We start from the raw sequence: 25,387 nt of genomic DNA, 5'->3' as shown, positions 1-25,387 counted from the left end.
ATATATATATATATATATATATATATATATATATATATATATATATATATATAAAATGTCTACATATTAATTATCTTCGTCCTTACCGTTGTTCTCGGAAACAGTAGGAGGTTCTTCAAACAGACCTAACGGTAAGGGGAATGTGTTCCATGTGGGAAGATTCGGTCGCGTGGTAACTGGCGTTGATGTGTTCGCGATATCTTGGTTTTCAATATTATGCTGTATCATAACAACATTGCCACCATCACGCTCGTTAGACGGGAACATACGAAACACGCCACCTTCTCCAGCGTCCTCGTAAAATTCTATTCCATCCTCTTCATAATTGGATGAACCTTCCTCTTCTTCCTCCTCTTCCTCTTCGTTTTCTTCGCCTGCAATAATAACATAAATGAGATTGAGAGATATACGATCTTTCTACTTGGGTTGTGTGTATTGCGATTTATCAAACTGTTTCATCTACCATCGTCTTCCTCTTCCTCCTCCTCGTCCTCGTCGTCTTGCACTTCGTCTTCATTATCATCAGACGGATTGCTATCGGAGTCTGAATCGGAGCTCATTAAGTCCTCCTAAAATGAGACTCATTATGAATACAGAAAATAAGATAGGAAGCAGCGATTGTAAAGAAAAATAAGACAAAAGCGACGTTACTCTTACTGTAGTATCTCGAGTAGGATCAAAATCGCCCTCTGCGTCGCGCATCGCGAGGCTTTCGTCATCAATGTCCATTGGCCTGTGCGGGCGAGAAGATGGTTCTTCCGCCACGGCCGAGCCGTCCCTGGAAAACATTACACTATTTGATTATAAGTACAGCAGCCTTCATGAATTTAAGGGTTTATTAAATAAATAAAAGATTCGCAGAACGCGTGCAATACAATAAGCAAAAAAATTCTCAATTTAAAATGAGGTGTTTTGTATTACTTAAGTTATTATAAAAAAATCGCAAATAAAACTATTCAATAAATTGTATAATCCGAAACAAAGAATTCTGCTTTAGCACACACACACGTTACAAAATAAAATCACATTGAATGCAACCTGTGTGCAGTGTTCCACTTCTACTAAATACAGGAAAAAACATTAATATATTCAATTCAATAAAATCATTTGTCATGTTAAAATTACTGTTACACAAGTATCTGAATCAAATGCAAAGATAGGCTTTATAGAATTGCATGACGTTCGGAATCTCCTTTTCATAAATTTAAGTGTCGTTACCTCTCTAGAAGTTGATCCATTATGTCTTCCAAAGCCGCCTCGTCGCCTTCCTCGTGTACTTGGCCTTCGGAAGCCGGCTCCAAACTTTCCGCGGTCACGGAGATGTCGTGCTCGGTATTTTCCGCATCCTCGTTGGCTTCCTCGCCCACAGCATGCGTGGCTTCGGACGTCGTTGTACCAGTCTGTTCTCCAATCGGTTCTTCCTGGACCGTCCTGTGCTTCGGCTTTGTGAACTTGTTATTGACCGCTCCCGGCATTGGTTGATTGATGATGCGTGACAAAGTCTCGAGCGGTTTCAAGGCAGCGTTAATAGTAGCGGCCATGTTCGGGCTCGACAAATCGAGACTGTGTGGGATCTTGGCTAAGTCAGTGATGATACCTTTCCTTAGCATTATCCGGACAATGTAATTGACATTATTATATTGATGGGCTTTCAGAGATGCTCTTAGCTGAGTATGTGATGTTGGTGGACAACTGTCGATCATAGTGGAGATCAAGCCAATAAGCAGCTGTAACTGCGCATGCTTTTCCGAACTTTCGGGAAGCGCGAGTGTCCTCGTTAAGGCTGCTTTCACCTCAGTCACCAGAGTCGTCTGTACGTCCGGCGAATGATTGCACGAGGCGATAGCGGCGATCAACATTCTCGCCATGCTGCTGCACGTTCGATCGCCGGAATTTTCCGGTAACATGGGCAGAAGCTTGTCAAGCAAGAACGCCAAAGCTGTTGTATCTTCAGACACAATTTCACTTTGTCCTGCTCGATACGTGTGTTCAGTAATAAGACTAGCAACTGCGCTATAAGATCTAACAGCTTCCGCTAATATCTTTAATATCGCAGATTTTGTTAATACAGGCTTCTTCGCTTCTTCCGGCTCGATCTTGCTGTTGCTACCGATGTCGGTATATATCTTTAAAGGAATAATCTGCGACACTTGATCGTCATCGTCTAAGGGATCGTTGGTAGTCGTTGTATTGTTTCTCAGCACATCCCGCCGCGAGGATGTCGATGATGACGCGTTACCTATCGCCGAGGAGGATGTTGAGTGCGACGTTTTCTTCTCGGGACTCGTAGGAGTTGTCGTTCCGTCGTCCGACGAAACGGGCATCGGCTTGATTAATGCATTCAACAGGTCACGAATAACACCTACGGACACTTCTTCCACCATTAGCAACGCTGGAGAATGACTAAGAGGTAAGGCTTTGACAACCAGCCTATTGTCCACGTCGTCTTCTGAAAAACGACGAAACGGAGATACGATCGGGATTTTAAGTCGTCTGGAAAATTCGATCAATTGGTAGAAAATGGATAGAAAGTGCAAATTAACGAAACTCACTTTTCAAGACACTTATGTCGACTCTAAGGATATTTTCGCACACTTCTTTGTACACTTCCGGATTACGGCAAACGGCGCTACTGATCTGACGTGTCATGAAGAGTATCTCTTTGTACGCGGGCGGTATGTTAATTTGCGTACGAGTGCGAATAACCTGGAACAAAGGGAACATCAATAATATATTGTTACATTACAAATTGATATTATAAGACACATATCGTGCACACGTACTTTTTCCATAGCGAGACGAAGTGTACGTGGTTCCTCCAGAGTATGTCGTATCAATAAGGTGCTCAGACTTATGCAACCGGTGAAGCTGCTCATTTGTGTCATTTCGAGAAGCAACTTAACACCACCTTCGCGCGCGAATACCTCCGCGTTTTTGTAATCTCTCGTTAGCCGTAAACACACCTTCATCAGAGCGTGTAATGCGTCTCGGTCAACTGGGATCGCTAATAGCTTCACACACGCGCTGTGAAATAACGTTTATGAAGTATGTCGTAAAACTATTCATTCTATTTCACACTATTTCATCAAAATTAAATTTGCCATTATAATTTTATTGTTATATTGCTATAATATTGTTATTAACTTTACTATTATAATTAATAACTGCTCGCTAATCAATTTCATCATGTATCGCAATATTTAACACACCGCTACGTTCAACAAAAATATTCGCTCTACATGAAATATGACCTGTTAATCACGTATAATAGGAACGTTTCTCACCGTACGATACTCGGCGCTATACTAGGATCTAATCCTTGTACTACTGTGTTTCGTTTCTCCTCTATTGGGCTTTCGTCAGTGTCCATGTTGGAATCGGACCCTGAGCCACCGTCCTCATTGTTGGTAGTGTTCAGCTTGAAGCACATCGTAATGGGACGTCTGTTATCAGTGTCCTCATTCACCTGTGTCATGCAAGAGAAGGTGATGAGGTAACGACGCCGACTGCACGATATCCGCACACTCGACTCGCCGGCCCAGTACGCGTCGTTGATGATCCTGTTGTTCATCGGTGAGTAGAGAGTCCATTTGCCGGTGCTCAAGTCAAACCACTTCCACGCTCTGGTTGTGACTTTGTGCATCAGCTGCTTTCGCTTCGTCAGTATGGCTACCTTCTCCAAACGATCTATCAGCAGTAATAACGGCGCCAACCACTTGGGCGTCTTCACGCCGCTCGCTGCACTACCGTCCTTGCTGTCCTTCGTGAGCCTGCTTTTGGTCGCAGTGAGTGGACCTTCGCTCACGACCAACAGTCGCACGAGTTTGTCCAGTATCGCACACTCCTCCACTATTTGAGCACACGGCACTCGCATCTCTTGGAACGTGCCCTCGAAGAAGAGGGTGTACAAGTAGATTCGACCGGCTACTTTGTTCGCCTCCTCGCACTCTACCAATCGCGTGCCAGCGTTCTCGTCTTGACCCTCGGCGATTTCGATTAAATGATCCACCAGACTGCCAATCTCGCGTATCAGTTGCCGCAACATGTTGTCTCGCCACTCGTCGCCGTTGCGTTTCGTGATTGTGACCAGCAGGTCACAAATTCGGTACACTGTGTCCGGCATGAGATCCAAGAGATTTAAACACTGTCCCAGGGCACTGCGCGTAAACTCGTCGATGCTCTCAGTTATAGTGGTTTCCCGACCGAACTCCTCGATTCCTATGCCAATCTTGTGCACATCCGGTGAATCGAGCGATACTGCGATAGCATGTATGAGATCGTCGTCTGTCTCCACGTCCATCACTTGCCCACCAACGTCGTTCAATGAAGCGTCAGGTCTGCGAAGCGTCGCAGGATTTGTCAAGAGATAATCCGTCGCCTGTTCGACCGTCAAAGTGTGCATCAACGCTTCTATACAATGTGCTCTACTGAATCCCATGTCCATCAGTTGTCTGAGATATTCCGGATTCACATCCGCCTCGGGTTCGTCCCTACGATCGGAACCGCCACTTCTAGCGATACCGCTCGTTCCGCCGCTGCCACTTGCTACCGCGCTTTCCACGTTCTCTTCCTTCTTCTCGGTGCGTTCCTTAATGATCTTCTCTCCTCGTAAGATGTGTCGTAAGATGGATAAAATGGACTCAGTCATGCGAGCACCGTAATTTTTCAGCGGTTTCTTGCCCCACATGAGCATCACAGCTTCGAAAGCCTTCTTATGTATGTCGGTGAGATATTTGATCGGTTCGAAATGAGGTTCCTTGAACATTCCGCTACATTTAGCCGACACCACGTGAGGTGAATCCAGGATAGCTTTAGGATTAACCATTTTCTCAAGCAGCATTAACCAAGCGTCCAGGAATTCGCCAGTGCCGTCTGGTAAATCCGGATGCTCTAATCCTTCCGATAATGTAAACTGGCCGCCGCCGGACAATGCCCAATGGAAAGTGATGAAGAAAGAGTTCTGACCACCCAGGGTAACGAATTTGTGAAGCATCAGGTGATAAGGATGTCTCTTTTCGTCGAAGAGCATCGGTGAAGTGAATCCCACCGAGCAGATAAGAAAGGTCAATTTGAATTTAGGTATCGGCGATGGGGGCAATTTGTCCCACGACAAGCCGCGTGTTAACAATCCATTCAGAGATGAGGCGACGCTTCTTGCCGCTTGTGATGGAAGAGCAGGTGTCAACGGCATTTGCTGTCCTCTGCGTTGCCTAACTGGAGAACCCATACACAACTTGACGAGCAGCCCAAATAATTCAGCAAGTGCTCTACCAAGCCTCGATGACGCTCCAAGCAACGGTTTGATATATTTTAGCTGATAATTATTCGGTGATGTCCTTCCAGTGCTCACGTTCGGCTTATCATCCACTTCCATCGGTACTGGTGGCGGATCTGTGCTAAGAGCTTCCATCGCTGTGGTCATCCCGTTACTGCCCATATCCGCGGACGCAGTACCGGACCAGGTAGACGATTCACCTTCCGTTTTTAACTCAGGTGGCATCAGTTTGTCCATATCTTCTTTTCCGAACTCACATCCAGCCGGAATAATATCCTCGCTACATAATGCAAGTAGCAGAGTACTTTCCCAGACGAGAGACATATAAAGTTCGGACAAACCCTTAAGAACAGTCAGACCCAATTCGGAACCCCAATGATTCATGGAGAGATTTCGAATTTCGCTTTGGCTAGTGCGACAGACATGAACAAACATTACTACATATCCATGAGCGGCATTCATTGCATGTAAGAGAGGTGTGGCGGTATCGCTGGTAAATGCCGTTTCAAGATTTGGTGCTGATGCTAGTTCATGCAGCAAAACAGACCCACCGGGAGATTCCATATGACTGTGAAGCGGCTTCAACAAGTTCAGCACTTCGTTTAATTGCGACAGACCCGTCTTGAGAACTGATGGTTCATGTGCAAGGTTCTACCAAACATAAACATTATTCGTATTATATATTTTAGAAGTAAACGTAACTTTAATAAAAAAAAAAATATATATATACAAAAATAATTTTATATACATAAAAATCATCCGTACCAGAATACTTTTGCACACTGATGCTACAGACTGAGCTGCTTGAGCAACAGGATAATCTACCGGTAAATTAGGTAGACCCAAAATTGAAAGTAGCGGTACGAGCCCTTTTTGAAGGACAAATTCCCTGCAGTGATCATCTGTCGAATTATTGCTCAAAATGGCATCCACGAACTTCATCACGTTATGAATATATTCAACTAAAGCGATGGGAGTTTTTTCCCTTGGTTGAGGCGGAGGTCCAGGTTGTGCGGGTGATGGCGAGGGTTGTTCTTCTCGTTGAGGATGCGAGCTGGTGCTTGCTTCCTCTTCGTCTTCCTCCTCCTCGTCACTGCTACTACCACCACCGCCACCTCCGGCACCACCAGAATCTCCTACTCCGACACCGACCGACTGACCAGAGGATTGTCGATTCCCAGTGGTAGCATTCGATGGTGAATTATCTGATTTACTGGCAGCGCGCCAACATATGTACCGAGGGTCGCAGCCTAATACACATAATTCTTCAAGTAACTAAAACAAATGCAAACATGTAAGTAGGTGTAAAGATTAGTATGTGTAGGAAATGTATTTTCTTACTGGTCACAAATAATACCTTGATAATAGCCGCAATAGCATCTACTTTTAAACTTGGCTGATGCCTCATTAACTCATCCATAGCATTGCCTAAATTTGATGCTGTATCACCCAATGGGTCAGCACTTCGTCGTCGGCGCATTGCCGAGAGATAAACAGGAGAAAGAAGTACTTTGAACAAGCGCTCGAATGGTCGTCGCTTTACAAAAGATTCAAGACCACGCTGATTTAAACACAATGCACTGAACACATTTGGTAACGAGCCCAATACTTCTCTAGTGGCAGGAACCTGATATGAAGTTTTGACAGATTTTTAAGTAATGTATAAGTGCATTCTCAACTATACTCATATAATATCGCAACTAGTGTAATTCTTTAATACATAAAAGTTGTAATATTTACTTCATATATATCATATAAATTATATAACAATAAAATTATATGTACACACACACACACACACATGTGTGTAAATTATAACACTCACTTCTTTTATGAGTAGAGCATGGAGTACAACATCAGTCAAACCGTTGTCTTGTAAAGACGACAACAACGAAGGTTCTTGGAAAACGTACACAGTCACGACATCAGTAGCAAGTAAAAATAACGAGGGTCCGTAATATTCCGAGTTACTTATGATGTGCTTTAAAGAGGACGGTAGCGTACCCTCCATGACATGTCGTATACTGTCTGAGAATGCCGGATCTTGAATTGCCTTTTTGAGGAAATTTAGCATCGACTTTAGAAGTGCCGCTCGTTGCGGTAAGCATGTCTTGCCGGTCTTAGCAGCAGAATAATCTGGTTGCTGTTCGTTTTTCTCGTCCGTTTTGGAGCTCATATTTTCGTCTTCCGAAAATTCCATAGGATTAGAGGACTCCTCTCGCACGTCGAACGTCTCGTTCATACGTGCTGACGTGGACGATTCCTCCTCCCTATCCACTGACCTCTCTCGTGAGGTTTGTGGAGCATCCTGATAGAGCAATGGTTCGATTTCGAATGGTTGTTCTTTTCTACATACATTGACTTCCATGTCTAAACGGTTAATGAAACTTGCCAAACCACCATGAGTTTGAAAACCTTGCATATCTATGTTGGTTATCAAATCAATAACACGCACTGCTCTTGTTACAAACTGCAAAAAGCAAAAAATTAAAAAATGCGACGTTATAAAGTACAAATTGTATAAATAATAGTTTCTTTGTGATCGGACCCAAATTATTAAATATTGAGGAAATGCATTGCAAATTGTGACGTGGCAGTCGTGGAGGCGCCCGTCTCAAGAAAGCCGTACCGAAATGGTATGAGAGTTTTCATGTGTCGCGTCGCAAACGGTTTTCGCGAATATTCTCGAATACCGCGTTCCGGCATGTGTTTGTTTGTGAGCGTCCTTAAGACAAATATCGGAAGCGAATTTTGCGAGCGGAGCAGATGCGAAGGTCAACGCGCCCCTGACTTTGTGCCCCTCGGCTTCCCTTGCCGGCTACCAGGACTGGAGGAACGGAGAACATCGAGGGACGAGAAAGCAGCGACCGACAACTCCACACCGCTCAGGATCAGGTGAATCGCTCTCTCACTATTTCATATTAAATTAGACCGAATTATCGAAATAATCGTGAATCTAATACCGCTTAGAATATTCCGGAGCGAGAACACAGTATCACACTTAGACAGTATTCTGTCAACTGTGTTTACTTTTAGTGAACGCGGCCGTCGTGAGAAGCCCTGCAGAAAAAACGGAAGCGCCGAGAAGGACAGCGAGAGAATCCACCACGGCAACAATGTCTCGAGACAGAAACCATCTCGAGACAATAATAGCGAAAAGTACCGATTCCCAACTGCCGAATGTCGCAGGACGAGAGGAGAAGAGACGCAGGAGGACTCGCTAGACTGTGCGATCCTCCAAGAGCCGAAAGCCAGTCAGCCTTACCGCGACCGACGCCGCGAACAGATCGCACACCGTTTCGAGCGTTACATACCGCACGTGCCGAACGAGAGAGAGAGAGGGGGAGGGGGGAGGGAGAGAGAGAGAGATATCGTGACGTGCCGGGGCGAGAGAGAGGACGCGAGGAGTGGGCACCGGCAGGAGGACCGCCACCGTCACTGCCGCCGCCGCCAACGTCCAGGGAGCCGCCGCTGTATTGTAAGACCATTCATCTGCTCCGTGAGTTGTCACGTCTCGTACGGTTTCCGTATCGTTGTCTCGTCCGCGGAGCGGCCGCGCGCGCGTGTATCAAGGCTCGCCCGAGGAAATCGTCCTCGGGCTCCGCGTCTCGTTGTCGCGAGCCCGGTCGTCTCGCGATTCGCGTTTCGTCTTTGTGAAGATTACCGTGCTAATTACCGGGACGTGCGAGAGTCCCGACAATAAACTTCTTATTATCGAAGACGAGTCATTTCCGCCTTCTCCTGACCCACCCCGTCTCCGACTTAAAATCTTGAGGGCTACCGGTCCCGACGGTTCCAGAACACGCGAATTTCGTGGTACCTATCGAATCTCGCGTTTACCGAGGTGGTGCGGCCTTTCCGCACCTGGCGCCCAACTACCGTTCGCGTTTTCGTGGCGTGAATCGGAGCCGACGGCTACTTGCCGACGCGGCGAACGGGCGACTGCCTGTCATCGCTCGCGAAATAATTTCGCGAGTCGCGTCGCAAAATTTAATTAAATATTACCGTAATATGCTCGAGCTCACTGCCTGGCCAATTGATAACTTTCAAGAGACTCTCCATCATACCACAACTGACAAGTGCTTCACCACCTGCTTCATAACTAGCGAGATGATACAGGAAACTAAACAGAGCTGTCGCAAGAGGTAATGGAAATGGCTGTCCATCTGATTGAGGTGAAGTCAATGTCGTTATACAAGTGCGAACCAACACTGGAAGAAATCCATGATACGAACTGGCTCCAGTGACATCGATAATCATATTCAAGCGCGAGCCTGGTTTCCTGAAAGTGCACCAGCGAAGATTAGCATCACGCCACGTGCGTAATGAATTTGCATAGATAAGGAAAGATTTATATTCACTTAGGAAAATGTGGATTGCGATCCAGATGTATGATGCTTGTAAGTGTACGCAAGGCTGCTGCACGAATTTCGACGAGATGAGCATGTGGGAGTTCCAACAATTCAACCAGTTCTTCAAGAAGTCCAGCATGAAGGAGACTATGCGCGTTTTCCTGTAGCGCATTGCTGTATACAAGTACGGACAGTGCTTGTAGTCGTGCTTGTACACATTGCAACCTTCTCCGGTAATCCGAAAAACTATGTCCTAACCTTATATGCGTCAATAGAGCCATCTAAAAATATGTTTTGAGATTAAAGAATGTTGTCCCAGTGCTTGTATTTATTATGTTTAATATTAATAAACCATATAAAATTAAATTTAAATTTAAATTTTTTTAAGTTTCTTTAAAATTCTGTAGAAGAAAGAATATTTGGGCATATTTACCTGTCGTTCCTGGGGTACATTGTAGACTTTCAACAGATCGTTCATAATCTGCGCCGGGGTTTTTCCAAGTTTGTCAACAGCTTCTATATGTATATATGTTACAAAATTCGCTTGACCAACTTTTTTTGTACTAGGAAGCGATGTACCGGTTGTTGACGGTTCCGATACGGTCGGGTTTTCCGCGTAGAATTCAAAATGTAGTGTTGTTGCACTTGTTGGAAATGGCTGAAAAATCCAAGATGATATTAAATTGTAGCGCATTTAATATTCATTTATGTATACAATTATGTATTAATTGTGCACACTTACCTTTTCTGGATATTCCTTGCAGCATTCTGCCAAGCCAAAACCATTTTCCTTGCCTCCCCAACTCTATAATAGCCAGTTTATTATGTATAATTATTTATACCTGTATAAATTGTATCTTTAAAGTACAAGTTCAAATCACTAACCTCTGCTAGATGATTAAGCCTGCTGAGCAAAGCTTGCCGTTTGTCACTATTTAGACGTGTAATAAAATTACTGCGCTTACTAAACATATACAGGAGATTTAATACACCGAGAACTACATGCATGTCACAACTTGATAACAAAGTAACCAAGTGTTCCATGCTGTTGTACAAATGCCGTGAGAATGAGTGCTCAATCAACAATGTTGTGAAGTGAAGAACCCAGAGAAGCAGCTCTTTTGCCTGTACCAAATTAATAATTATATATATACACGTTAAAATATATTTATATATACTTGTACATACATATAAATTTGTGTAAATAGTTTCAGACTATTATGTAGAATAACATTTATAGTATATATTTTTTCATCAGAGTTCTCACATGCATATTAATAAATCATTTATTAAACAAACCTCTCTATTTTGAGGAAGATCACATGCTAATTCCCATGGATTATCTGGGCTCCTTGCCGCAGCCTCTTCTAAAATACTATCACTGAGATCCAAGACATCAATCCAATGAAACAATTCACATTTGCCAAAAGTCCACGCATCTATTTGCTTGAGCTCCTCTAGTAGCTCTGCATGAGAGCAGGAGCGTAGCTTGTTTATGAGTGTTTGACATTCTGCGGGCTGAAGATTTATTACATTATTAAACTCTCATCAAAATGTGTATCATTGTATATTAAATGTATTAATCTAAACAAAATATAGATTCTGCTCCAAGAAAGTAGCTTTTATATGAATTAATGATACTGAAACAGAAACTATACAAAGCACTAACCACTTCAGAAGTGCATTTTTTCAGTCTGCTGCGGTCGATTTTCATCTTGATGTATTAATGTATCCTTCCCAAATTTAATATCTAAAAAACAAATACAATCACGAATACATAATAATATAATAAAATTATAATTAACATGCACTACTGCAACATGACTAATTATACGTTTACATTGTATTCCATAGATATTATATGGTCATATAACTTAATATCATATATAAAATATAATAAAAACAGTATGTCTATACATACATAATGAATTATTCCATTAGAATATATTCTAATTCATTTATTGAAATATTGTAAAATTTTCCTGAATACAAATGCTGTTGCACACATTTACTTAATCCTTGAAATAAAATATCTCATAGAATATTAGTTCTTGAAAGCAAACTTCTTTGTTTGTAAATTAATAACTGAACAAACTATAGGAAGATTTTGACATATATTCATGCATATTCTGAAACTATGTATTTAAACATTTAATAAATTGAGGCAATAAAATAACACAAAATAACCTCAAATTATAGCTGACTATAGAATCTAACACTATGCAGTGACCACATAGAACATTACAAAACAGATAAGTTGTACAAGTCCAGTTCTATGACCTTAAACTTTTGTGACTCTCTTGTTTACAAATTCATATGCTAAATATAGAGTGGCAGAATCGACAAATAAAAACAAACCAGGACATGATTAGCACAATAAATGAATTAAATTGTAACAAACATAAAGCTCTCTTCTCTCTGACAACGAACAACCATTATATGCACCACAATTTTCACACCATTTATCACTTTTACAGTTTTGTCCCTAAAATACAGACATGTAATCTAACATTACGAAATCGCTAGTAACATAAAAAAGATCTTTCTCAAGCATAACACCGTTACTTCAACAATAAACTAGGCTCATGACTTTCTCTGACTCCCTCTCTCCCACTCTCGCCTTTTCTATTAGAATTACCCTTCGACTCAACGCTTCTGTGTCTCTCTCGTGACGCTTACTCCGCGGGAAACACGCGCGATGCTATATACGAGGCGACGTGTACATTCAGCAGATCGAAATCGTGCTTAATCTGCACAGTCATCAGCGAGAATGCGCCTAACCTATGCGAGGCAAACGGTAAAGTAACAACAGAGCCTCGGCGGCGGTCGGTCGCACTGCTACATCTCGCCCGTGCCCTCGTAAATAAGCATTGAAGGTGAGAAGAGGCGTGCGCCGTTTCGAACAAGTTAAACGGAAGAGGGTTTCTCTCGCGCGAGCCGAGAGAGAGACAGAAAAAAACGTCGCCTCGCGCGCGCTCGCGTACACAGCGAAAGAGAGAGAACGAGAGAGGGAGAGAGAGAGAACGGAAAGGAGAGGAAGAGAAAGAGAGAGAGAGAAAAGGAGAAAAAAGGAGAACGAGCGACGTATCTCACCTGGCGACGAGCCGCCGTCCCTTCACGTTCTCGACTTTGCTTCGTAATAACACAGTGCTGCTTGCGCTCGCCTCGTCGTACGTTCGCGAGTTTGCGTTGCCGATGCGCTTCTTCACGTCAGGAGCGTGGCGATGCGGCACGGGCATCGCGGTCGCGTCGAACCCGCGAGCCCGATAGCACTTGTCCGTCCCGCTACCGATGTTACTGCTGCTGCTGCTGTTTGCTACCTTTGCTTCCGCCTCTAACGCTGCTATCGCGTCTGCCGTCGTAGTAGCTCGTCTCGTCAGCCAGCTTTTTGTCATTAACGACTCGCGCGGTCGCACGTTGATACGTCGCGCGACTTCAATCTACGACCCGACAAAGACGGCAGGAGGAACGAAACAGAGAAGGAGGAGACGAGGAACGGCCACCAGAGTGGGGGCCTACTGCCAGCGCAGGCAAGGCGTAGGGGAAGAGGGGGCCGGCGCGAGATCGGGGTTGCGCGTCGAACGAAAAGGGCCGATAGCCGCGGCTCAGATCTCTCCGCGAGGCTAGCGGTCACGGCCGAGTCAAAACAAAACAGCGAACGAGCGCGGTCTGGGAAGGCAGGCGGTCGCCTCTTTTTTCCTCTCTAGCACCGCGCGACGGTGCCGATCACCGCCATTTTAGCGGGGCATTCCACACGACGGATCGTCTCCTCTCTTCTTTAACCTTGGCGGACAGACGGGTCCCCGCACACGCCGCGTGCCGACGTTTCGCGAATGATCTTTCGTTCTCTATCTCTATCTCTCTCTCTCTCTTTACCCCTCGCGACTTCCTCAGCGCGTCACGGCCACTCGGTGTGATCGCGACTGCCGCTGTACCGTCGCCGAATGCACGCACGCGATTCGCACTCGTCCGAACGACGTATACGTCAGTGTATCGCACTGTCTGCCTGTCGCGCGGACACAAGCACGCACGCACACTCGCTCGCGCGTATCGCGCCGTTAAACTCGCGCACACAACCTCTTCGCCGATAGTGTTGTTCACCTCACCTCACTTCCTCACCGTCGGCACACGAGTCCCGTAGCAATACTCGCGTATTGCTGTGACTGTCGGTACGCGCGACAATTGGCGGTCGCCTACGGAAAACGAGATTCGAGCGCGACGAAAGCGCGCTTCTCACGCTATCGTGTCGCTATGATACAATACCGAACCTTGGTCTTTGCGTGTCACTCTCTTCGAATGCGACCGCGACGATGCGCGCTTCCGCGATGCTTCCGAACGATTATCACTCGCGTGCGAACACGCCGTGTTGCGTTGCGAATTGGCCGTAAGCGCATCAACAAATCGCGGGTCACTTCTGCCGCTGATGCGGGCTTGAACTCGCGTATGATGCTTTATGATTGGAACGCGGCGACATGTCCGTCGCGACACGATGACGCACAACCAATGAACGTACGGCTTCTTGACGGAAGCGATGAGCGCGCGTTGTATAAATAATCGCTTCACATACAACGAAAAATAACGACACACAAGGCCCATTCTTTCTTGAAAAATTGTCTGAACTAGGTACACTGCAATAAGTAGAGTGAAAAGATATATATTCGTCTCTCTTAGTCTTATGGAATCGCTTTATTTCTAGATTAAAAACAATTCCGAGAAGAGATTAGCCACGATAGCGCGTATCGAGGATCAAGTAGAGAAGTTTCACAACGATGGATTTCGATATTAAGTTTTTAAACAGATTTTTATTTATCAATTTGACATTTAAATAAAATTCTCGCCAGCTATGCACAAAATATTCAATACACGTAAGAAATGAGTAAAATTATTTTTTTATGTTATACTTCTCGATAGATTCGAGAATGATGTCGACTATGGAAATACACGGGCCCAATACATAAGGTGTTTTGGGGACTGGACACAATATATTGTTATCTATACCATGCAATGCACAGTGTATTCTATCCAGATGAAAATCTATGTTATTCGCGTAAGACACGCCATCTCGTTCGTACGTTAATACTTTAACATCGGTGAGTTCAATCAAACGATTCAAGTATCGCGCGATGTTCACTATCCCTGCAATTTTACGCATTCCTGGTAATTCCATGACTGGATCGATTCCGACAGTTTTCCAAATTAAAACTATATGTATATTTGTGTTCGTACACGTATTGGAAAAATCCGAACAAAATCCTACGAGCTTCTCAGGCAAATTTCTTACTGTAGAATGAATATAAGTTGACACAGAGATTCTGAAATACGGTTGTATGAGTCGTAAAAAAGACTCAAGGAAATAAATCGGATATTCCGGGTCGCAAAAAATAATAAGCCTTTGTTTGGAAAGTGCTTGTTTTTCCGAGGAATATATCGAAGTTTGCTTGATTTTCTCTTCTTGGTTCAATTGATTTTGAATAGATTTTTGCTCTTGTGGTTTTCGTTGTAGAAACATTCGACTAGTCCTGCCATGAAAAAAAGGACAAGTTTAACGATAGATATTACAATTACTTTAAATTACAATGAATAACAATTTTTTAAGCGGTCATTTAAATGTAATTACCTTCAGACTTTGAATTTTGAAACGTTTAAAATATTTTATTTAAATATTTTAACTAGTTACTTCCAGAAAGATGAGATTTAATATAAATACCTCAATAACTTAGAATGATATTTACTTCTCTAATCGACATATAGGATTGTTGTGGATCATTTCCATGTCCACTCTTGGCCCAACAAGATCACGTATATTATTTAAACCATATTTAATCATCGTTGGTCTGAAATCCAAAAAATGAAGTCCAAAAATATATCTTGATATATCTTGATATCAAATTGCAGTATCAGGCAACATGCATATATTTTCTTATTTACATACCTTTCTAATGACAAACCCCATGCAATAACATTGACATCAGGGGGTAGATTCATTGGCAGTACCATTTCGGGTCTAAACATGCCACTGTTGCCAATTTCTATCCATTTTTCCAAGCCATTATGATAGCAGAATATTTCCATACTCGGTTCAGTGTAAGGATTATACGCGGGTTTAAAACGAAGTTGCGTGATTCCAAGCTTCTTGAAAAACTCGTAAATTGTCCCAATAAGATCGCCCAATGTTAGCCCATAATCGGCAATAACACCTTCGATTTGATGAAACTCCGCAAGATGCGTCGCATCTAACGTTTCATTTCGAAATACTCTATCAATACTGAAGTATTTCACCGGCTTAAACTCCCCCTGTGAAGCATTTCCTATTACAATTTATCATCCTTAAAGAAGCAATCTGTCTCTGTTTTGACTGTACCTCCTGCATGAGTTTATACAACATCCGTGCACTAACAGATGTCGTGTGAGTACGCAACAAGTTCTTCTGTGCTTCTTCAAGCTTCCAATCGTATCTATACCCCTGAGATCCATATGCTCCTTTGCTATGAACGGTCTTCACCTTTTCGAGATATTCCATAGGGAACTTTGTACTGATACATGGCTCTAAAATACAGAAATCAGTAGTTTCTTGATTGTATTCTTTTAATTGTCATTTCATTGGCATTTTTAAGTACCAGAAACAAAAAAGGTATCATGTGCATCGCGAGCAGGATGCTGCTGTGGCTGAAAGAGAGCATCAAAATTCCAGAAGGAACTGTCCACATAATTATTTGCAGGCATCTCTGTAAATCTAAGATAAAAATAATGATTTTCACTCTTGTAATTTACTTCCTTGCTTCCAATAATTGCAAGAACTTTGGCTTATCCCACTACATACCCCATTTCCAAGAAGATCTTTCTGAATTCGTGCCTAACTTTTAACAGTGGATGTAAGTGACCAATTTGAAGAGTTGCACCTAAAGCATCAAAGTTGTATGGTTTAAATTTCTTGATTTTCCAAGCACTATGTGTCAATAAATCTGATGTCAAATCAGCTTCTAATTTTTCTGTTTTTGTGGAGAAATTTGATCCTTTCTCCACATGCAACATATTAATTACCCTATTACAAAAAAATGAAAATGAAGGTAAAACAGGAACTTGAGTTTATTTACATGTCTTCAAATCTTATACTTACACTTCTCGTAAAAGATTTCTTTTTTTATATTCTGTCTTAACTTTTTCTGGGATATTGTTAACATCCTTTAGATGTTCACGTACAGTATCTACAATTGATGATACTTTCTTTTTTACAATAGGAGTACCACTACTATTATCCAGTTTAATCCACCCAGCAGCCATTGCCTTGGAAAAACCTAATTTAGCATAAGGACTTGATTTTATGAGTTCCTGCTGAGGTATACCCTTGTCAGGAACATTGTTGTAAACAACTGCTTCATGACTGCCATTTTCTAATATATGTATTCCCTCTGGTACAACTTCCCATATCTTTTTAACAGTTGGTTTCACTGTAATTAACTACCAAAAATAAATTACAATCGAGCAAATAATTAACATATTTGTAATAATTTCATGAATCGAGGAAATATTCAATGAAAGCACGATCACTTAGCATCGATTTTACATGTAAGCCAATATGTATAAATAAATGAAAATAAGATATTTAGTAGCGCATAATAATTTACGAATAATTAACTTAAGCAAACTTACATCATCGAACGTTTGAAGGCTTTTGATGGCTCCTATAACCAAATCGTGATGCTCTCCCAGCTCAGTACTCAAATCTAACGAATTTGCTTCATTATGTTTGTCTAAGTACTCTAAAACTTGGTTCGATAACAATTTTGCCATCTTGTTCTTTAGTTAATACGGCCTTCAACGCAACATGCAATTTGTCACAGCCGGCATGCGAAACTGAATTACGGGACTTGTCACATCAAGGATGACGATGGATGACGAACACGAGGCAGATTTTTCGAGTAGTGCAACTCAACGATGAATCAGCCAAATCTTTATTTTTTAGTAGCAAGATCGAATAGCCAATCCAAAGGACTTGTCATGAACAGCTAGCGCTAAATTGCCTCTAGTTCTAAATTGTTGAACTTCTCTTTCCGTACTTTATTGATTGTTTTCAGCAGAGAAGTTGCTACAGATTTCGTGAATCTGATTGGTATATCTTGTAAAGGCCAAATCACATTAACGATTGGCGATAAATGATTGACGATTGAAGATTGGAACTTGATCAATTGGAACAAAACAAGCCAAGGCTGAAGCTTGTTGATTCGTTAAAATCTAATCTTTAATTGTCAATCGTCAATCACCAATCGCTAGTGTGACTTGGCCTTTACACAACTGTAACATGGCCTTTAAACGGCAGACTACGTGTGATCTACGAACTTTATAAATTTCGAGATCTCATATGTTACTGATTGAACTACTTTATGTGATTGTATGTGATAGATTAATATTTATTTAATTAAATTATAGTGGTGATTATGTTCAGTGCAGTTCGTGCAGTTATTATGTTATCGATTTGTCAAGTTCGTTGTTGAGGCGCAAAAATTGAATAAAGTTTTGCCAGAATGGAATTGTCAACGCAATACAGTTCAGACGATCCAGAAACCAAAGGATTTTCTCTGTCAACTGGAAATACTTGGATTTACCCGGAAAATTACCCAGTTCGCGAGTATCAATATAACATAGTTAAGACAGCTTTATATTACAATACCTTGGTTTGTTTGCCTACTGGTAAGAAAAGAAATATTCATCATCATGTTGTTATCAATAGTACAGGATTAAATATACAAAATTTGGCCTTTTTAAACTTGTTTCAGGTTTAGGAAAGACTTTTATTGCTGCTGTCGTAATGTACAATTTTTGGAGGTGGTTTCCACTTGGAAAAATTGTGTTCCTTGCACCAACAAAACCTTTGGTTGCTCAACAGATTGATGCATGCTATGAAGTAATGGGAATACCAAGTGTAGAAATGATAGAGCTTACAGGTTCTTATATTTATTATTAACAGAATATTAACGATATTAATATTATTAGTAGTATATTGTATATTTATATATCTTGTCTGTATATTTGTCATAGTACAATAATAGATATTGTTTAATCTATAGGTACAGTCAATCAGAAAAATCGTGAAATTGCTTGGTTTAAAAAAAAAATAATATTTGCCACTCCTCAAGTATTTCATAATGATCTTGAAAGATCAATTGTACCTAGCCATTTAATCAAATGCGTTGTTGTGGATGAGGCTCATAAAGCCTTAGGCAAACATTCATATTGTGAGGTAAAGAAATATAGAAGTTATTTGGACCAAATATATACTGTTTTTATTTTTATATAAATTGATCAAGTTGTAACTTATAACTTTTAGTGTGTCAGAATATTATCCACACAAAATCAATATTTTAGGATATTGGCACTTTCTGCTACACCTGGAAATAAAATAGATAATGTTCATGAGGTAACTATGTAGGTTAATATTGATTAACTATGTTCTATTATTTACTTTTATTAAAAATTGATTAAAAATTTAATTTAATATTCTGATATATTTTGTTATATAAATTATATATATACACACACACATAGGTAATACAAAATTTATGCATTTCCCGCTTGGAATTGAGAGATGACAACTCATTGGATATAATACCATATATTAACAATAGGAAAGTTGATACTATTTTGGTACCTCTCAGTAATGAATTGGCTCAGTTCAAAGAAAAATATATTATTATTATGGATCGTCATGTGAAGTTTCTTATGCAATGTAATATATTGCGAGGACAGGCTGCAAACATATCGAAAGGAAGGGTAGGTTAGTTTAGTTTTTAAAAATCTATAACAAAAAAAATTTTATAATCTTAATTTTTGCACATTTATTTCTAGATATTTCACTTATTACAAGAATTCAAAAAAAAGACAGATAAATCAGGAAATTATGCACAAATTAGCAAAACCTTGAGTATATTATTAACCATGTATCATGCATATGAACTTATGATTAGACATGGATTGCGAGCTTTCTGCACCTTTTATAAGAGTATGTTTGCTACAACTTGTCAATTATTATTTATTATATTATCTATATCTACTAATCGAAAAACTAATCATCTGAAATTATATAAAAGCATGAATTATACAAGAAAGTAATTTGTTTTTAGATCATTCTGATAAATTCTGGATGCCTTATGAAGATCAATTGCAAAGATTACTCCATGACATAGAAATATATCTTGGACCATTTCCAGAAATTCTTCCTAATGGATACGTATCTGAGGTTTGTAAGAATATCTTAACGATATAGTAAAACTGTAGAATAAAATAGTATATCTAAAAATAAATATTTATTTATAAAAAAATAATTATTTTAGATGCCAACGAATATTGTGTTTGGACATAATAAATTTTACAAATTGAAAGAATTACTTGAACATCATTTCAGGAAGAATAATGACGAAAATGCGAATACAAGAGCCATAGTCTTTGTAGAAGTTTGTATATTAATATTTCATATAATATGTTTAATACTTAGAAAAAAAACAGTTTATTTATATATTTCCATAAATTCAGTATAGGGATATAGTCAATGAAGTCTACGTTTTGCTTTTGCAATCAAAACCATTAATTAGACCGCAAATGTTTGTTGGTCAAGCTAGTCAAAAGCAAAAGCAGCAAATTCAAGCATTAGAAGATTTCAGAAACAATCGCGTGAATGTGTTGGTTTCGACAAGTATAGGTAGTATATATTAATTTATAGAATATTAATTACTTTTACTAGATTTATGAGAGAGATTCTAATATTTTAATATTTATAAATATATAACGCAGGTGAAGAAGGATTGGATGTTGGTGAAGTAGATCTGATAATTTGTTTTGATGTATCACAGCATTCTCCAACAAGGCTAGTTCAAAGAATGGGCAGAACAGGACGTAAACGCGATGGTCACATCATTATTCTTGTTACAGATGGAAAAGAACACGAGGTAACCGAAAAATTTACATGTTTTTTTGTATGTGTGTATTGACTAAAATATTTTGCAGAATCTGAAATCCACGCTCTCTAGGAGAAACTCCTTGAATAATAAGATATTAAATACAAGCAATATATTTTCTTCCCTGTATCAAAATAACCCTAGAATGATCCCAAATCAATTCACTCCAGAATGTCACATGATGTATATAAATGTATTACCAAAGACACCAAATGTAAAAGGTAGGAAGAGAAAGAAAAATATTAACAAGAAAGATGAAGCATCTAGCACAAAACAAAAAGAAAGTAAGTCTTATGATTAACTTACTTTTATTCGATTATATATATATATATATTCCGTCTTTGTTTTACTCGCAAATTTACTTAAAAATACATATATACTTTAGGTTCCTCTATATCAGTACCGAAAAATACGGGGCAATCGTCGATGATGAAATTTCTTACCAATGGTAAATGCAACCAACAAAATGAAGATAATACATGTAATGTTCTTACATTAACAACACAGAGTGGTAACATACATAATACGATAGATCCCAAAAACGTCAAACTATTATCCGATGATAATGCAGGAATCGATTTCCTGACATTATGCACAGTCAAAAAATCAGAGGAAGAAATGACCTCTGTGCGTAAAATGGATACAACTTACATTCCTGTGGCAAAATCAGTTATAGATCCATTTAACTTTGTAATACCTGACATAAAAGTTCTCGATTCTGTACCTTTTTTAATTACGAATTTAATTGACTTTCTGGCGACAAAACGTGAAACCTGTAAGATTGAAAATACTCAGAATGATAACGTTCATGTTAATATCGATAACGATTTTTGGTGCACTATCCGAAATGAAAGCAATATCGATACCAACGAAGTGAGATTCGAGGATATACTGGATGATAGTTCTGACACTAATATAACCATAATTTCACATGTGAGTCAAGCAATTAATGAATTTAAAATAGATTCAGTTGATAAGAGTAAAGTTCTTGCATCTAGTACAAAAGATAATAATGATATCATGACTGATCATACAAGAACAGAATTATCAGATAATATGCTCAATGACATGGAACCCAGTATATTTGAAAATATATTAAATGATTCATTTAGCTCAACTGATGATGATTTAGATGTCAATGATACTGCACGACAAAGTATAGTACCTCCAAATTCTTCCAATATATTTAGTAAAAATGCAGCGAATATGAATGTAACATGTGAAAGCGTTGTTGATATCTTCCTGGACGAAACAAACGCTGATGAATTTAATCAAAATTTATCAGTAGAACCAGCAAAACCTGTCCAAACAAACAAGTCCGCAGAAAACTGTATGAACGAAATACAAGATTTTTATTTTAGTGATGATGATATGACTGAGTTTGCATGTAATAAACCTAACGATAGTAAACAAATAGATAATCCAAAACCAGAAGAGAGCTTCTTGTCCATAACACAAGCTATCGAAGAAATGGCGCGGATGAAAAAAGATTTAGAGAAATCACCGATACTTTCCGCAAGTAAAAGGGATAGTAGTCCTGAGTGGATTTCAACCAACCGCAGAACTGAAGTCGAAAAGAGGAACACATGTTCGGAATTAAAAAACAAATTATCTGATGTTAATTCTACCACGAAGTCATATGCCGTGAAACAGCATTTCGACTTGCAGGACGACTCCGATGAAGACTTCATGATTACACATGATAGCGTAAAGAAATTCGACGAGCTTGAAAGCAGTTATTTTTGCCATACGTCGAAAACTTCAAAAGACCAAAGTAATCATTTGCGTAATATGTCGAAAAGCTCGGTGAAGAACGATAATTATTTTGACGATACATCGAAGGTGTTCGCATCTGGAAGTGGCAACTTGTGCGGCATGTCAAAAAGGATAACACCGCTTGGTATGCCAGTGCCAGTCAGTAATAGACATCCCATGTTATCTTTGAAAAGGAACAAGGATCTGCATTCGAGCATGATAGACTTGAGTGCCTTTAGAGCGCCTAGCAAATGCATTAAAAGGCAGGAACAGAATACTTTAGAATCTGGTGTTAGTACATCGAAGCAAATGTCTCACTTAGAGAGAAGCGCCGCACGGAAAATCAGCAATCAGCACAAAAGGAAGAAAAAGAGGAAGAAAAATGCATATATAGACGATGAAGCACAGGTGAGTTCGAATGACAGTTCGGATGAAAGCAGTTTGACTTCCACGACAGATGAGGAGCTGCACGATTTCGTGAGTTACACCCAAAATGTAGAGAATCAAGTGGACATGCAGGCGCATTATTTGCAAACTACTAAGAGTTTATTCAAAAGACCCGGTGCGTTCCATTTCAAGAAGCCGCAGTCGCCGGACCCGGATATAGAGATCTATTCACAGGCCTTGTCGCAACAGGACTCGTATCTTTATGTTCGTATGACGTCGAATGTATACCTTTAAAATATCCACCTTGTATCTGTCGCTAATAGAATTTCTATTCTTCTCGATCGTAGGATTCGTTCTGCGTAAGGGAAGATGCTGAGACGAGTGTGCTTGCCCATGAGGATTCGATATTGGAAATAGCCGAGAGGGAATTGGAACGCAATAAGCGCAAGCGTCTCCATTGGGATAAAACTAGTGCAAAGCAGATTAGCAAGAGGAAAAATATAAACGTCTTGAACAAGTCTGTGAGCAGTGAGGACGAGATTGAACAGCTACGTATACAAGTGCAAGAAGATTGATTTGGTATTATTGTGAATTAATAAAATTAAATTGAACTCTGCTTTACAATAATGACTATAGTAAGAAATTTAATTTCACATACAAAGAGTATGTATATATTGTGTGAGAATTCATTCGTATATATTTTTTATACAATAATATTTTTGTAAAATAAAATCGTGAACAGTTCTATTTTTAATAAGGACTTATGGAAGTATTACTTATACTTTACAATGGTGATCTTTGTAAATTCCTAATAAACATCAATTAACATTATATCAATGTCATAATTTCCTACTCTATAATGCAATTGTTACATTATAATTACCTTTATTTGTTAACTGCGATCAATGTTATAATCGTAATATCTTCATTGATAATGAGTTAGACTTTAATAAGTTACTCGAGATATAATGTTATAATATGAAAATTATAAAAATTTTGTCAATTTATCGAGTTATATATCATTACATCTAGATAGAATAAAAAACTTTTTTTCTTCTAAAAAGAAAGTCATGTTCGTCCGAAAATTGAATAGATACCAATACCTGTTTGAAAAGTTCTCGTATCCATTTGTTAGAGATAAAATGTATTAAAATAATCTCTTGCAGATAGAGAAAAGGACAAAAGGGTATAGAAAGTAGAAGATAAAAATGGTCGATCCAACCCTTGTATAGTTACGTATACTAGTATAAGTTAGTAAAGCTATATATAGGGTGAGGATGACATTTTCTTTCAGTCTGGTACTGTCTAGCTGAGCGAAGAAATTCATCCGAAACTCAGCTCCAATTTCAGGAACAGGAATTCTCGCCCGAAAAAACGGCACATTGTGTGTAAACAGCGTGTGCACGAAGTTTTACGAACAACCGTCAGCAATAATCAAGGAGAACAACTCGCTGTACATGTAAGTATATAATAATCAAAATTCAATCATCGATTAGATATAACACAAATTTATAAATTGTCCACTAATCATTTGTATTTATATTTAGTTGTCTCTTTTCCAAACGAGTCACACGTTCTCGAGAGATCTCGCAATACGAAACTTGTCTTATAAAGTAAGGAAAAATGTTTCGCATTGGATTCGTTTTGTTCACAATTATTACTGCTTATACATTAGCGAGGCATACGAGGGATACTACGGATCTAATACAAGAGTTTAAGGAAGGACAGCAATTGCCAATTCATGGCCCGGTTTATTCGGGGTCGTTATCGCAAAGTACTTTAGCTACTACTTCAGTAATTCCTTCGGTGACAACGACTGAAGACACCGGCGTAAGCACCACCGAGAAAAATATCGTTACCGAAGTCGTTACGTCGACGGCAATAGCAACCATACCGAGAGCAAGCTCCAGCTGGTGGTCGGATATCTTCAGCGGCATAGTACCTGCATATAGAAACCTGACCTCTTACACAGGTCCTTATCTGCTGCCAAGCCTTCTAGCCTCGTCCGTAGTCGGAGTTGTTGGTATCTTGATCTGCTCCTACACTTCAATCTGCAGTACTATTTTATCGGTATTGGCATCCAATGTGAGACAGGCAAGTCATCGTTCTTCCCGATACGTAAATCTTACCAGGATGTACTTTTCTAGTCGCTTCTGTAATCACACTGTCGGAACAGTATAGTTTATTCGCAAATGAATCATCGGAATCGACAAGTCAGCTTCTTAAATCATTGAGTTTGCGATCGATCGTTCTCTTGCGCTTCCTCCCAAAATCTACTTTCGTTAACGAACGGGGATGCAAGCGTTGTTTATGCTACATACTTTGCCATCTCATTCGTATTATCGTGATTGATTGATCAAACATTTATTACTTTGATATTTTTCGCATTTTAATATTTAATTTTTCAATAATTTTATATCATAGACATGATCTTAATTCATACGCGCGACACAAGCAAACAAACGAGCAAATGACAATCGCTTTTGAAGACAATAAATGATTACATTATGAGCGAATTTCTTCCAGATAATTGCTTATAGCATGTGACTTATAAATTTAATTGTTTGCGCAGGTAAACAACTTGGCGTACACGTTAATTCCGTATATTTCGCCAGAAAAATTGGACTCTCTCACCTCGACGGTTGAAGAAGCGGTCAACAAGTACTCCA

General features: G+C 39.8%; 3 protein-coding genes across 5 annotated transcripts in view; 1 reads left to right on the top strand and 2 right to left on the bottom strand.

The window, feature by feature from the left end:
* The window catches only part of LOC116847755 (E3 ubiquitin-protein ligase HUWE1), a 21,019-nt gene extending 8,562 nt beyond the window's left edge, over nt 1-12,457 (bottom strand). The window contains 18 exon segments of the mRNA XM_032823098.1: nt 1-374; nt 464-569; nt 658-778; nt 1,219-2,449; nt 2,553-2,706; nt 2,784-3,024; nt 3,285-5,926; nt 6,041-6,550; nt 6,633-6,902; nt 7,101-7,745; nt 9,281-9,557; nt 9,637-9,908; nt 10,061-10,285; nt 10,370-10,432; nt 10,513-10,752; nt 10,927-11,145; nt 11,297-11,377; nt 12,266-12,457. The exon segment at nt 1-374 is cut by the window's left edge and continues 95 nt beyond it. Of these exon segments, the coding sequence (XP_032678989.1) occupies nt 1-374; nt 464-569; nt 658-778; nt 1,219-2,449; nt 2,553-2,706; nt 2,784-3,024; nt 3,285-5,926; nt 6,041-6,550; nt 6,633-6,902; nt 7,101-7,745; nt 9,281-9,557; nt 9,637-9,908; nt 10,061-10,285; nt 10,370-10,432; nt 10,513-10,752; nt 10,927-11,145; nt 11,297-11,341 (7,635 nt within the window). The 5' untranslated portion in view covers nt 11,342-11,377; nt 12,266-12,457.
* Nucleotides 12,458-14,409: 1,952 nt separating this feature from the next.
* Nucleotides 14,410-17,552, bottom strand: LOC116847714 (phenylalanine--tRNA ligase alpha subunit). Of its 2 annotated transcripts, none has more exons than XM_032823010.1 (8): nt 17,278-17,552; nt 16,745-17,085; nt 16,448-16,669; nt 16,245-16,360; nt 15,989-16,173; nt 15,560-15,921; nt 15,360-15,461; nt 14,410-15,146 (listed from the first exon to the last, which is right to left on the bottom strand). In XM_032823010.1, the coding sequence occupies exons 1-8, from the start codon at nt 17,416-17,418 to the stop codon at nt 14,510-14,512; spliced, it is 2,106 nt and encodes a 701-aa protein (XP_032678901.1). In that variant the 5' UTR covers nt 17,419-17,552; the 3' UTR covers nt 14,410-14,509. The 2 variants fall into 2 exon arrangements, with proteins under 2 accessions (XP_032678901.1, XP_032678902.1); XM_032823011.1 differs by having other exon boundaries at nt 14,995-15,146; nt 15,335-15,461; nt 17,278-17,551.
* A 229-nt stretch (nt 17,553-17,781) lies between these two features.
* LOC116847659 (Fanconi anemia group M protein) lies at nt 17,782-24,383 on the top strand. 2 transcript variants are annotated; one of them, XM_032822887.1, is made up of 14 exons: nt 17,782-18,315; nt 18,402-18,569; nt 18,693-18,865; nt 18,953-19,042; nt 19,171-19,395; nt 19,471-19,624; nt 19,746-19,861; nt 19,956-20,075; nt 20,155-20,320; nt 20,413-20,567; nt 20,626-20,860; nt 20,962-22,982; nt 23,066-24,177; nt 24,266-24,383. In XM_032822887.1, exons 1-13 carry the CDS (start codon nt 18,150-18,152, stop codon nt 23,291-23,293), a joined length of 4,017 nt encoding a protein of 1,338 aa, XP_032678778.1. In that variant the 5' UTR covers nt 17,782-18,149; the 3' UTR covers nt 23,294-24,177; nt 24,266-24,383. The 2 variants fall into 2 exon arrangements, with proteins under 2 accessions (XP_032678778.1, XP_032678779.1); XM_032822888.1 differs by lacking the exons at nt 17,782-18,315; nt 18,402-18,569 and having other exon boundaries at nt 18,714-18,865; nt 18,991-19,042.
* Nucleotides 24,384-25,387: the final 1,004 nt, after the last annotated feature.

The sequence above is a fragment of the Odontomachus brunneus genome, unplaced genomic scaffold, assembly GCF_010583005.1.
Source record: "Odontomachus brunneus isolate Ranch 3 - 2012 unplaced genomic scaffold, Obru_v1 Obru_scaffold_082, whole genome shotgun sequence".
Classification (NCBI taxonomy): domain Eukaryota; kingdom Metazoa; phylum Arthropoda; class Insecta; order Hymenoptera; family Formicidae; genus Odontomachus; species Odontomachus brunneus.
The sequence above is the reverse complement of the archived record's forward strand: the minus strand, read 5'-3'. Positions and strand labels throughout refer to the sequence as shown.